Source organism: Cavia porcellus, unplaced genomic scaffold, assembly GCF_034190915.1.
Source record: "Cavia porcellus strain 051 isolate PalLab524CR breed Dunkin Hartley unplaced genomic scaffold, mCavPor4.1 scaffold_9, whole genome shotgun sequence".
In the NCBI taxonomy this organism is placed as follows: Eukaryota; Metazoa; Chordata; class Mammalia; order Rodentia; family Caviidae; genus Cavia; species Cavia porcellus.
The window spans coordinates 70,612,352-70,626,711 of NW_026947492.1; the positions used below are offsets into that span (position 1 = coordinate 70,612,352).

The 14,360-nt window shown below is 43.2% G+C and overlaps 1 protein-coding gene across 1 annotated transcript in view; it reads left to right on the forward strand.

Moving 5' to 3' along the window:
• Dnhd1 (dynein heavy chain domain 1) overlaps positions 1-14,360 on the forward strand; it is a 68,524-nt gene that overhangs the window by 45,110 nt on the left and 9,054 nt on the right. The window contains exons 27-33 of the mRNA XM_063255634.1: positions 4,786-6,388; positions 6,576-6,784; positions 6,979-7,183; positions 7,254-7,356; positions 13,044-13,193; positions 13,449-13,631; positions 13,750-14,181. Coding sequence (XP_063111704.1) covers positions 4,786-6,388; positions 6,576-6,784; positions 6,979-7,183; positions 7,254-7,356; positions 13,044-13,193; positions 13,449-13,631; positions 13,750-14,181 — 2,885 coding nt within the window. The remainder of the gene's footprint in view (positions 1-4,785; positions 6,389-6,575; positions 6,785-6,978; positions 7,184-7,253; positions 7,357-13,043; positions 13,194-13,448; positions 13,632-13,749; positions 14,182-14,360) is intronic.

Here is a 14,360-nt window from a genome sequence, read left to right on the forward strand (position 1 = left end):
TTTAAAAGACAACTGATAGTTTCAAGAAAAAGTAATAAAATTGTTAGTTGAATTGGTAATATTGGTAATATAGGTAAAAGCAACAATAGATAAAATAATAAAATGAAATGGGAATAAAAAGTAAACTGAATTATGCTATTACTAGTTTCTTATATTTATGAAATGGCAACTTTAAATATTAAGTAGGAAGAGTGAAGTAGGAAGTAGAAAGCTGTGAAGTGACGTGCTATTACTTCTAATAGTGGTAAAGTAACAAGGCATATTATGCTAGCAGGTGGCATATGTCCATAATCCCGGTACTCAGGAAGCTGAGGCGGGAGTATTGCCATGAGCCTGAGTCAGTTTAAGTCCTGCACTACATATGGAGACCCTGTCTCAAAGGGAAAAGAACACATATTATTGGTCATAGAAAAGTCACTAAATAATAATAAAAAGTAACTAACGAGTCAATACCATGCAATATTAAAATATTTAAGTTGTACCAAAGGAAGCAATAAAGTTGCAAAGTCACAAGAATAGCAGAAACATAGGAAACAACAATATGATGGATTTAAGTGAGGAAAATTAATAATTATATTAAACTGAATGGACTGAGGCTTCAAATAAAAAGACAACATTGTCAGCCTAGATAAAAAACTAACACCTACATGTGTGCTAAGATCCCCAGCACAATAAATATGTAATAAATAAACAGAAAAATTAAAGGGTCTTTTTGAGAAGGCAAAAACAACTGGGGATAGCCTGGGTCTATAATCCCAGCACTCAGAAGGCTGAAACAAGAGAATTGTGAGTTCAAGGACAGGTGAGAGACTCTATCTCAAAAAAGGGCAAAATAATACTATCTCAACAGAATGAATAACAAAATTGTTGTGGCCATGTTAAAAATATTGCAACTTTAGACCAAGAGTATTATTGAAGATAGAGAGGGACATCTCACAATTAAAAGATTCAATTCCTTGGAAAGACATGAAAGTCCCAAAACAGACTGAAATATGTGAAGAAGCAAGGGATAAGGGAAAAATAGCAAACCCCAAAACATAATGTGAGACCTAATACTCCTTTCTCAATAATTAGAACAGTAGTAAGAAAGTAAAATGTATAGACTGAACAATTCCTGCAACCATATTGACCTTTACAGAACATCATACCCACCAACTGCAAGCCGTACTGTCTTTCCAAGTACACAAGTGTTACGGTTTATATCTAGATGTCCCCTCAGAGCCTCATGTGTTCACACCTGGGGCTCTTGGAAGATGATGGATCATAGGGCTTAACGCTAACTCACTGTTAGGATGTGAGGTCTGGTCGTTGGAGGCAGGTTTATCTCCCTTCCCTGCTTCTCCCTTGCTCTGCCTCTTGTCTGCCACATTGTGAGCATCTGTCCTCTGCCATGCTGTCCTGGCTGGGAGCCAGTGTATGCACTGAAACAGAGCCCAAATAGACCTCTTCTGTTTTAAGATGTGGTTGTTGGGGGGTTTCAGTGACAAGAAAAGTGACTAAGACAACAAGAAGTATTCACCAAGCTAGACCATACGCTGGGTAAAGAAATGAGTCTCGACCAAATCCAAAGGTTTAAAATGTTATACTATGTTCTTTGATCATTATAATAAAAATCAATAACAGTATGATACCTAGGAAATTCCCAAATTCATTGAAATGAACAGCACACTTCTGAATAACTCATGCATCAGAAAAAAATCTAGGGGAGCTAGAGATGTAGCTCAATGGTACCGTGCTTGTCTAGTATAGGCAAAGCCCTAGGTTCAACCCTAAGTGTGGAGGAGAAAGAAAAGGTATCAGAGAAAGAAGACAATATTTCAAACTGAATAAAAATGAAAAACATCCAGATTTATGGGATGCACCTAAAGTAGTGCTTAGATAGACGGTTATAGCATTAATGCCTGTTATGGTTTGTGTCTAGATGTTCTCCCACAGCCTCATACAGTTTTAGATGGGTCTTTTTCAGAGGCAACTGCCTCTGGAACGTGTAGTTTATTGGTGATACAATGCTGGGGTTAACAGTATCCCTGAGTTTGCAACTTATGGAGTCCTAAAGAGCTGCCCTGTATCTGCAGAATCCTATTTTATCCAGACACTGTCAAGCAGCACTTCCAATGTTGTCTTCTCGCATCCCCCTCCTGTTCCCTATTCTGATAGCTAATGAATACATTTTCCTAAGCTCCAAGATGTTTAAAACATAATTGAGTTCTCTATGATTTCTGTAAAATTTAAAAATTCATGTTTAGTGTCTGAAAGAAATGTCAGATCTAAAATAAATACATTATCATGAAAAGAGAAAAAAACAATGCTGGGATTAAGGGTGGTGCAATTAAAGTGGATGATGTCTGAATCAGTCCACTGAAAGGACTGGCACCGCCCTAATTCCAGCAGCCTTAGGTATAAAGGAGGCAGAAAGATGAAATACACTAGTAAGGGTTGGTTGTTGATTTTGCTGTCTTCTACCACCATGTATTATTCTTCTATTGCCACCCTGCTTGGAGCCAGCCAATTATGAACTGAAATCTCTACAAACTGAGCTAAATTAACCTTTCCTCCCTTAACTTTGAGTGTCAGGTATTTTGTCTTAGCAATGGGAGAAAAGTAACCAAAACAATGCCTATGTCAGGAACATGTGAATTAAATGACCTGATTTTTCAGTTTAAGAATCTAGAGAAAGTAACAAGTTAAATGCAAGGCAATTAGAAGAAAATAAATAATAAAGACTCAAGCAGAAATCAATGAAATAAAAAATACATGAACTTGACAACAGAGCCAAAAATTGGTTCTTTGAAAAGGTAAATAAAATCAACAGTTTCATAGCACATTACTCAAGAAATAAACAGGAAAACATGTTTTCAATGTCAAGAATGAAGAAAGTTTTATTAAAAATGTTTTTTTAGAGCCAGGCGTGGTTCCTCATGCCTGTAATCCCAGCACTTTGGAGTCTGAGGCAGGAGGATCGTTGTGAATTCGAGACCAGCCTGGGCTACAAAGTGAACTCAAGGCCAGCCTGAACTGCATATCAAGGCTGAGGATTTAGCTCAGCGGCATAAATGCCTGCCTTGCAAGCACACAGTCGAGAGTTTAATCCCTGGTACCGACTAAAAATATATATATACTTTTTTAAAGTAAAAATATTATAAAGAGCTTTATGCTAATAAATTTAGTAACTTAGACAAAATGGATGAAAGCTTGCAAATACAACTTATTCAGGCCTGACTTTAAATAGAATAAGAATGAATGGGTAGAAATAAAAATCTTGAATTAACAATATTAAATGTTTCCAGTCTCAGAACCTCTCACAGTTAAATTATATATAGTATTAAGAAAAAAGTGAAAGTTCGATCCCTGGTACCGATAAAAAGCAAAAAGACAAAAAAAAAAAAAAAAGTGAAATCTACTTGTAAATGTAAATACTTTCCCACTCATAACCCTAATACTAAACTTTGGCAAAGGCATTTCAGGAAAAGAAATTATAAACCATTGTCTTTCACTAATAGCAATGCAAATATAGTCTTCATCAAAATAATACTAAATAAAATTCAGCAACATGTAAGAAGAAAAATACATGACTAAATGCGGTCTATCCCAAGAAAGTTGGGATATCCCATCTCAACATTCGAGATGGCACAGGCCTGAAATCCCAGTACCTGGAAGGCTGAGGCAGGAGGATCACTACAGATTTGAGGCCAGTCTGAGCTATAGTAAGTTCAAGGCCAGCTTGACCTCCATAGCAAGACTCTCTCAACAACCAAAAGAAAGTGTTTGGAGCTGTTGAACTCGTGATAGATAGTTCACACACTGGAGCTGAAAGCACCTGTGCTGCGGCAGGAGTGCCAGAGGGCACAGAGCACCTGAGAAACACTCTGAGGGCACGGAGTGCTGGAGGTAACAGGGGTTCCAGCCCCGAGAACACTGGGTGTAGGAAGCTAGCTAGTTAAGCAAAGGGGCATGATATGCCAAGGGTAAAGAAAACACACTGCAGTGATTGAGCAGTCTCTTTCTCCCATGCAGATGAAGGGCTCTACCTGACCCCAGCTTTCTGTCTCTATCTCTATTTTCTTCATCCTTTCATTGTTCTCCCCACCCTCCACCCTGAGTTTAGAGAGCTCCCGGGGCCACGACAAAGTAAACAGAATGTGCTGTTTCTTTAAAAGTATCTGTTCGGCGTGTAAACCCAGCACTCAGCAGGCTTAGTGAGGCTGGAGGCTGGCTGAGGGTTCCAGGTCACCTGTGGCTACTTACTTGTGAGTTCAAGGCAAGAGAGTTCAAACAAAAACAAAAGCAAAATGAAAAAAGCATAGAAGGTAACTTTCTAAATTTGAAGAAGGTAAACCTGCAGGTAATTGTGTTCTTAAAGACAGAGCTCAAATTTGTAATCCTGCTGCCTCAACATCCCAGAGTGCTACGACAACAGCCATGAGCTACCACACCTGGCCTTTAAACAGATTTTTGAAGTGCAGCTGTGATGTAATTTGTACTCTTTGACTGAAATGAATGTACATTTCCCCCTGTGATTAGACCCGTTTCCAGCCCTTTGCCTCCCAAGTCTCACTGCAGTGTTCATTTTCCTTTGGTTAATGAATACTTGCCCATAGAGGTTGGATCTGAATGAGAAAAGACAATGACGTACAGAGACGTGGCTAAGTCACCACATCAGATGCACAGGAAGCTTCAGAACTCTGTGTGTGTTGGAAGCAGAGCCAGGAGGCAGGTGCAGGAGATTTGGGGAACACTATCATGTGGCGTTGCACAGTCTTCACTGTTACTCCTCATATCCCACAGATGCGGAGAAGAGCTGCCAGCCAGTGTTGGAGGCGTTGCGACAAGCCATGGATGGCACCGTGTATGCCCACAGCACACTGGAACTGCAGACACTGCAGCCTATAGTCAACTTTCTGGCCACTGCCACAGTGCCAGGAGGCTCTGAGCGCCCTCTGTGTCCCCGCCTTTGTCGACTCTTCACAGTGCTGGCATTAGGCAGTGTGACACAGGCTACTCTGATGAGCAGGCACACACCTAGCATCCAGGCCTGGCTTGAGCGGTTTCCCTCTGTGGAACAAGTGGGTATTCTGGGGAAAGCTCTGGTGCAGGCCTCGGTGGATGCCTGGGAGGCTGTGTGCCACTGCTTCCTGCCTTCACCTCTCCACCCGCACTACCGTTTTTCCCTGCATTCTGTGAGCCAACTTCTGGGAAGCCTGCAGCTACTGCCAACCAGAGGGAGCTCACAAGTTTTTGAAGACTATTTCTATGACAAGGAGCACTTGTACCGGGTGTCAGGGTTGCAGGGCAGTTGCCTCACTATTATGATGAGCTTGCGCTATGTGGTTCGCCTCTGGTTGCATGAAGCACAGAGAACTTTTTGTGATCGGCTGGACAGCCCCAGGGAACGCTCCTATTGTGCCAAGCTGCTCCTAGAAGTAGCTCAAAGAGTCTTCTGCCATGGGCCAGGGCCCCAGCTCTTGGTCAGGGACTATGAGGGAGAAGAGGAGGAGGAGGAAAATGTACCTGAAGTAGAATCTGAGGGAGAGTTGGCCCAGTGGGAAGACTTAAGCAACAGCAACAGTGAAACAGAGGAGGAAGAGGACCCTTATGGCCTCCAGGCCACCACAAGCTCATTTTCCAGTGATCCAAGTGTAGCACCATCCATAAAGAGAGTCAGCAGGGAGACCACAGAAAGCATAAGTCACAAGACAGAGCAAAGAGAAGGCACAAGGGCTTCCAGCTGTAAGCTCCAGTCAAAGGAATTCAACACTTTGCAGAAAGCAACTCAGGTGGACATGGTCGCACCCCTGTTGCTACCAGTACTACTACTCCGTCCCAAGGAAAAACCATCAGATCTGGTCTTCTGTCAGGAGCTGACACTTGGGTCCAGTTCTGAGGGCCCCAATTTGTATCTAGAACGACAGTGGGGAAGGTTGGAAAAGCAGCTGGCCACTTTAGCTGCTCAGCTGAGACTGAGTCCCCACCTTGTCCAGAGCCGCCCCATGGCCCAGCACGTCGCCCGCCTGGTCCGGGTGCTGGCCAGGCCCCAGCAGCATGGCCTATTGCTGTCAGGAGCTCCGGCGACTGGGCGTCGTGTTGCTGTTACTCTGGCTGCTAGTGTTTGTCAGGCCCGCCTCTTCCATCTGCCAACTGGGCCTGAGGAGGCCATTCTCCAGTGTCTACGAGATGCCAGCTGGGATGCTGGAATATTAAGCCACCCAGTGGCCCTGCTGGTACCCAAGACTGTGAATCTCACTACTCTTTATCGGCTGGTGGCCCTGGCAACTGTAGGCAGTTTCCCTGACCAGTACACAGAGGCAGATCTGGACAACATCGAGGCACATTTCCCCAGGGATAACCTTGTTAATAAATGTAACATTAAGAAGGAAATGGTGTTGCAAAGGTAAGACCCAGAACCCCATACCTGAGCCTGCCCTGCTCTTCCTCTGTCCTGGCCACAAGACCAAAATGAAATACATGGGTTATTGTGAGGGCTCAAAAGATGAGGGCAGAGGGTTCAGGGTTGTAACTGGGGCCTAATGGGCAAACAGGTCAAGAAAAAGAAACCATTCCTGTATACCTGTCCGTAGGTTCTATCGGCAAGTATGTAGCCACTTGCACATGTTTTTCCTGGTTGGAGATGACCAGGCCCAAAACAAGCTGCCCTGCACCATTTTCCTGAGGCTCCTTCAACTGGCCACTGCCAGCATTGACCGCTATGAACCTTGGGACCAAGCTTCCCTGGTGAGAGTGGCCCAGTACCACCTGGAGGGTGCTCAAAGCCTACCCCTTGATGATGGTAAGAGCCCTTTCCACCCACCCTCACCACTGATGAGAGTTATTGCCTAGGCAAGTCTCTCTCCCCACCTGTTGTTTCAGTCTCTCTCAGCTTCCTTCACATTTTCTGCCCTCTGTCCTGAGCTAGAAAAGGCTATCTTCCCTTTCCCATTCCCCTAAGCTCACAAGCCTAGGCTAAAGCCACGCCCATTGCAGGACCCTTCAAGTGTCCAGACCTCCAGGCCTCAATTCCTAGTGTGGCTAAAGCCATGGCTCTCATTCATCTTTCTGCTGCCTACTACCATGAGCACTTGTGCCCTGTGTTGCCACTTGTCACCCCCAAGACCTTCTTAGATTTCCTGGATACCTTCCTGCTGCTTCAACAAAAGATGATCCTGCAGATAAAGAATAGAGCCAAGAGGTAAGTGGCCCCATTCCTATAATTTACCTCCTGATTTCTTGGGTCCACTCACTGGTACATGTACCTCCAGGATCCAGAATGCACTGGAGAATCTGAAGAGTCTACTTGAGCAGCACAGTGTCCAGACCAACCTTGTCATCAACTTGGAGCAGCAACTGAAAGACTCCCACATGGTAAGGGGAAGATTGTGAGACTTACATAGATGTATCAATGCAGAGCAAAGAGGGTACTGGGGAGGAACCAACCAGAATGAACTTTAGCTCCTATTTTTACTAGACTCCCCCTCTCCCCTAGTGGGTCTCCATAACCCTTGCAGCCTTCTCTAAAGTTTCCCAGGACAAGATTGATTTTTTATGATACCCCCACTGTCTGCTTCTGGTGGCCCCTGGTGACTTGGCAGTGTGAAGATCAGTATGTTCCCCAGATCTCTCTCTCTCAGTGAGGGACAGAGTGGGAACCGTAGTCTCACAGTCAACTGTTTTTCTCTGCCCTTGAGTGCTCCATCACTGCTAGTTGGCTAACCTTTTGTAGCCAAATCACTTTGTCTTCCCATACTACTTTGTCTTTTGCATCTTTCTTCCAAAAAAAGTACCAAACTAGCTGTATGTGCTGGCTTATGCTTGTAATCTCAGCACTTGGGAGGCTAAGACAGGAGGATCATCATGAGTTAAGAGGCCAGCCTGAATAATAATAATAATAATAATATTTGATAATAATAATATACCTTAAAAAGTTGTGATTCAAATATGCAGTGAATGATTAATTTAAAATTGTCATTACTGTAAAAGACACTGTCATTAGTTCCTCTTAAAATACATTCATTTCAAGACACATCTCAGAGTTGCGGCCACTTTCTGAAGCATTTCTGGAAATCCTCTTTAGTAATTATGTCTTTTACAAGATCAGATCAGAAGTATAGTGAATAAAAAGTATAGTGAATGCTTCCGCAAAGTACCATCCAATGCAAGATGATATGAATTTAACAATGCTTGTAATATTGCATATTATTATGTTCAAAAGCATTGCTTAGATTACCAGATATGGACATGCAAATTGATCTGATCATATGAATATTAACTGTTCTTTTCCAAGACCTAACAGAATTAGTAATATAATCATCTTAGTTGTATATATACATATACAACTATTTTATGTATATATAAGCAAATTTATATCTTTTCCCTTTTTCTGTCCTTTTCTCCTTTCCCCTATCCTAGTTATTTTTCCTCTTAGACAGTTTCTTACCCTTTCACAATATCTATTGTAGATTTTGGATCTTATTTACTCTTTCAATTTCTTATACTAGGGAGGCAGTATGGTACGTGAGTCTGATTTATTTCGCTTATGAGTATAGTCTCAAGTCTCATCTATTTACCTATAAAAGCCTTGATGTAATCCTTCTTTATAGTTGAGTAGCTTCATTGTATAAAAATCCGTATTTTTTTATCCATTCCTCTGTTGGTGGGCATTTGGGTTGTTTCCAAGATTTGGCTATTACAATTCTTACAGCTGTAAACATGGATACATTGTTATTGTTTTGGAATTTGTGTTGTTCTTGTAGTTGTTTGTATGTCTCTTGTTTTTTGTTTTTCTTTTCTATGTTTTTTTCTCTTTAAAATAAAACAAAAAATAAAAACAAAGTACCATCAAATGGAAATACAGGCTTATAAAAACATTAATGTCCTCATCTCTCTTGTTCACTGGATCTCACACCTAACAGAAAGGCAGGCACGTAAAACATTATGACATGCCTTCATTCACCCTTCTCAGTGGATCTGGCACTGTGTGACTTTTGGCTCTTCACCAAACCAAAATGACCATGAAAATGTTCTGAATTGAGTTGGGACATCAAGGCAGTTACAAAAACACAACTAAAGATACTCAAGAAAATGAATCCCAGAATTACTTTAGAAAGTCTCAAAGTGTGTGTGTGTGTGTATGTGTGTGTGTGTGTGTGTGTGTGTGTGTGTGTGTGTGTTCCTTTGGGGGGGGATTAATCACAATGTGTCTTTTTGTTGTCGTTTGTTTGTTTTTTATGTTTTGTTTCATTTTTTGCTTTTGAGACAGGGCCTTGCTATGCAGTTTAGGCTGACTTTGAGCTCACTATGCAGCCAAGGTTGGCCTTGAACTCACAGTGATCCTCCATGTCCCGAGTGCTGGAATTACAGACATGTGCCGCAGCACCTGGCTTGCAATGTGTCTTTTACTGTGATATTTTTAAAATTTAAACATATGTTTATATGACATATGCTTATAGACAAGACTATTGTGTGCAGTGAGAAAACTGAGATAAAGATGGTGAAAATTTACACATAGCAAAGAAACAGAAGTATATTTACATGTTATACCAAGTGTCAGTGTCCTAAATTTCCTTAGTCACTCTCTTCCCCTGGCATTTCACAGTGACCAACTTTTTTCTTCCCTTCCATTGCTGAATAGCTGCTCTTTAATACTCAGATTCAGTAATTCCATTTTTCCTCCAAAGCAGTTCTTATGGTATAAGAGGTTATTTCTAAGCCTAAACTCCAAATCTTGTTTTTGTTTTTTCTCCTCCTCCTCTCTTTCTCTTTCTGTCTCTCTGTCTCTGTTTCTGTCTGTATTCTCTTTCTGTCTCTCTTTCTCTTTCTCTCTTTCTCTCTCTCTCTCTGTCTCTCTCTCTTTCTGATGTTGTTGTTAATGTAGAGCAACCATTCTCTTTCTTTGGATTTTTTTTTTTTTTTTTTTTTTTTTTTTGGTACCAAGGATTAAACTCACAGTCTTGTGCCGTCAGGCCACTGAGCTAAATCCCCAGCCCCCATCCTCTTTAAATAAGTGAATCTTGAGGCTGGAAAGTACAAGGTTCTGAGTTTGACTCCCAATACAAAAGAGAAAAAAAAATGAACTTCTTACATGGCAGAATGGGGTAGTATGGCCTCTTACAGCCAAGTGCTGGTTGGGTAGGGGTCTTCATACCTCCTATAGCCAAATGTTCCCAGTTGAAAGTATTTTCCCAAGCTAAAGAGAAGTTTGCTTTGATTTGTTTTGATATGAACACAACTTTAAAAGAGAATTTTGTTTTTCTTCTTGCTATACAAAACTTTGAAAAGGGTACAGAGGTCACTAAAGAGACATGAACTGGTTGGTGCTCAACTCATAACTGGGTGATCTGAATGCCCTCATATATTCCGAGGCCATATGATTCTTAATGCCTCACTGGCCTCTTTCCATGGGTGCCTTTTGGACTATCACCCAGTGCTACACAGCTCCAGAGACACAGCTATGTGTGTCTCCGTAGATGATGTTGACAGTGTTCTCTGTAAACTGTGCCCTCTGGAAATCTTTTTTTTTTTTTGTCTTTTTCCTTTTTATTGGTACCAGGGATCGAACTCACGACTGCCTGCTTGCAAGGCAGGTGCTTATGCTGCTGAGCTAAATCCCCAGCCCCAACCTCTGGAAATCTCAAGGTACCAGTGCCTTCTTCCTACTCACTCTGTCACATGACCAACTAAAGGAAAAACAAAAGTTAAAAAGGAGGAAGAGTCTTCTCATGTTTCTGTCTTGATTTTTGTCTTGAGCTCCACCTTCTTCTAAGATGATCAGTACTAAGAATGGTTGGTCATGGTTAAGGATGCTGATGCTCCTGATCAGTTCCATTAGACCACAGCACAAGAAAACAAAAATCTGGGCAGAGGACTTTCTTAGTCTCAGAGACCATTCAAAATCAGATCCCTAGGTCACTGAACAGCTGTCATACTGTCTGGTACCTCCAGTGTTCCCCTTGACAGAAAATGTCATCACTACCCACTCCAAATCCCTGGGGTCATTCTGGGTCACTTCATTTCTCTGTGTCTTCTATTCACTTTGTTCATTTATTCCTTACTGTACTCAGCAAAATTAATCGAACTTAGGCCAGGTGTAGTGGCACGCACTTGTCTCCAGCATTCAGGAGATGGAGGCAGAAGGAATGCTGTGAGTTAGAAGCCAGCTGGGGCTACTTGAGCTCAAGTCAACCTGAACTACAGGGCAAGGCTGTCTCAAAAGTCCAAAAAAATTAACTGAACTCTATATTATTTTTGTCTAGGCACACATTAATATTTATGTGTCTAACTGCATTTAGATACATAATACACAGATAGATCCTATATTACAACTTTCTGAGATTGCTATCCTTTTTCCATTTTACTTATGAGACAAAAAAATCTAAAAAGGACAGGGACATTTTCTTGAGGCAATGATGAAAGTTAAATGAGATCTTATATGTGAAGCATTTAGAAGTTCTGGAGTACAACAAAAACTCAATAGCTAAGATTAGATTAGCTGTCAAAGAAGGTGAAGAGGAAGAATGTCCATACCTAAATAACAGAGTGTTAAAGCCCAGAGGCAAGAGAACATAGGCCCCATTGAAGGTGAGGGATAACTGGAGAGTCAAATGTTGGAGGAGAAAATAAAAGAAGAGATTGGAAAGATAAAAAGTGGCCTGGTCAAGAGGCATTGTCAACCAAATGCAAGAGTAACATGCATTATGGGACATGATGATGATATTTTATTTTATTTATTTTTTGTGATACTGGGTTGAACCCAGGGACTTCACACTGAGCTATATCCCTTTGTAGTTTTTAATTTTTGAGACAAGTTCTCACAGAGACACTAAATTTCCCAAGCTGGACTCAAATTCATTATCCTTCTGCTTCAGCCTTCCAAAGTGCTAGAATTACAGGTATGACCCACCGTACCTGGCTGAGATTCTGGTTTTAGAAAATCAGCTGGATGTGGTGGTGCACGCCTGTAATCCCAGCACTTGGGAGACTGAGGAAGGAGGATCACTGTGAGTTTGAGGCCAGCCTGCGCTACACAGTGAGTTCAAGGACAACCTGAACTGTATAGTGAGACTCTGTCTCAAAAAAAAAAAACAAAATAAAAAATAAAAGAGAGAGAGAATCAGTTAGGCCACAGTGTGTAGATCAGATTAAAGGAGTAAGAGAGGACGCTGAGATATCAGATAGGAAGCTAATGAAGGTCAGAAGAGAGATCCTGTGTGTGAGTGCTGGACACTGAGTATGAGAGTGAACATGAAAGAAATTTAGGAGATATAATTCAAAGACCTCAAAGATGGCCTAGGTTTGGGGGAATGGAGGACATGGAGCTGGAGAGTAGGGGAGCAACTGGAGATAAAGTTCAGTCCTCAATACTGCAGAAGAAAGTAATGAAGGGAGGAAGGGAATAAGAAGCAGAAAAAAGAAAGAAAGAAAGAAGAAAGAAAGGGAGAAAGAAAGAAAAAAAGGGAGTCAGACATGGTGGCTCACACCTGTAATCCCAGCACTCGGGAGGCTGAGGCAGAAGGATAGTTGCGAGTTTGAGACTAGCCTGGGCTATAGAGTGAGCTCAAGGCCAGCCTGAACTGCATAGCAAGACCCTGTTTCAAAAAAAAAAAAAGAAAGAAAGAAAGGAGGAAAGAAAAGAAAGTGAGAAAGAAAGAAAGAATAAAGGATGGCAGAGGAAGGAACCGAGAAAGGGCAGCCAGAGAGGTTGGAAAACACTCAAGGAGTACACGGTATTGTAAAGGCCAAGGGAGACAAATGCATCCACACGGAGGGCCTTCCTCCCATGACAACTACTTCTGAGGAGCCAAGTAAGATAAGGAGAGTAGCTAACAGTCACACATGCAGCTTTGGAGTCAGATTGCCTGGGCCTGAATGCTAAAGTGGCTACCACATACTTAGGCTGCATTACCACAGCAGTCCACAACAGATCCAGAGCTCAGGCTCTATCTGTGACCTACACAGCGTCCTCGTTGGCCACCCTGCCAGGCCCATGCAGTCCTCCCCTGGGGTGCTCCCTACCGCCCAGGATCTAGGCTGCAGGGCCTGATCTCCATTCACAGAAACTCACCCTAACTCAACAACAGCTAGAGCAGGGCAAGCTCCTGCACAAGCAGCTGTTGGCAGAGTGTCGGCATCAGGAGAACCTCACTGAGAACCTGACCAAGCATCGGGATGCCCTCCAGGCTCAGTATGAGGCTTTTCTCAAGCAGGTAGGCCCTTCCTGCCACCTGCCCGGTATTGCTCCTCTCTTGGGGAAGGACAGCCCCTTATAGGATGCCCACAGGAGGGGACGAGGTAACTAATAGTGGAGTCTCTGGGGGTAGAGGGCAAAGATCATAGTATGACTTGGTGAGTGGCCCCTCATGAGACCTCCTAGGAGAAAATGCTTCCTCCCTCCTGCAAGTACCTTGAAGAAAGAGTGAAACATCTCAGGAGCTCTTCTGTGTACATCTCTCCTCACTTAGATGGGCAAAGCATTTCTGGGTCCTCTGAGCCAGCTGAAGGTGACTGACTTTGAAGAGATACGGAGCTATCGAGCACCACCAGAATCTGTAGTACGGGTGACTGATACACTGTGTGACCTGTTTCACCGTGAAACTGGCTGGGCCAGTGCCAAGCAGCTTTTATGCACTGAAGATTTTTATCAGGTGGGGCACATGGAAGAGGATAGGAGAGACATATAGGGGAGACCTGGTGGGCTAGACTATTGGGTCGAGTTCCAGAGCACCCGCATCTTTCCCTTTCCCCTTACACATATCCTCCCAGGAGCTGGTATTCTTCCCCAAGGAGAAGATGACTGACACAGAGCTGATAAAGTTGAACGATGCTCTGAAGTCTCTGGGTATGAATAACAGAGCCCTGCGGGCAGTTAGCGTGCCTGCAGCAAACCTGGCGGCCTGGCTCTGGGCCGTTCTGCGCTACGGGCTGGCACAGCGTCGGGGACTGCCCACAGGCCTACTGCTGCGGCAGGTGGATGAAATCCTGACTCGGGAGCAGGCCCGCTTAGGCCACTACCAGTTGCAGGCCCAGGAGAAGCTGGAGGATATTTTGACCCTGACTAAGAAGGTACAGGAGGCCTATGTTACCTACAACCATATGCTGGGGGCGCTGGCTATAGCACAGCGTGGCCATTATAAAAAATGGCCTGTGAAGCCTGCACTAATCACACCCATGCACACTTGGACTACAGAGCTCCAGGTAAGTGGCCTCCTCCTAGCCATCTCTGTCCTGGTTCATTTCTACCCCCACCCTGTGCTCACAGTTCCCTTGCCCCACTCTCCTCACTGTACTGTCCTCCATTTCCTTGGTTTGCCTTCCCTCACCAGACCCTCTTCCTGTCTGCTCTCCCTGGCCTACACACTTCCGCTCTTCCCTTC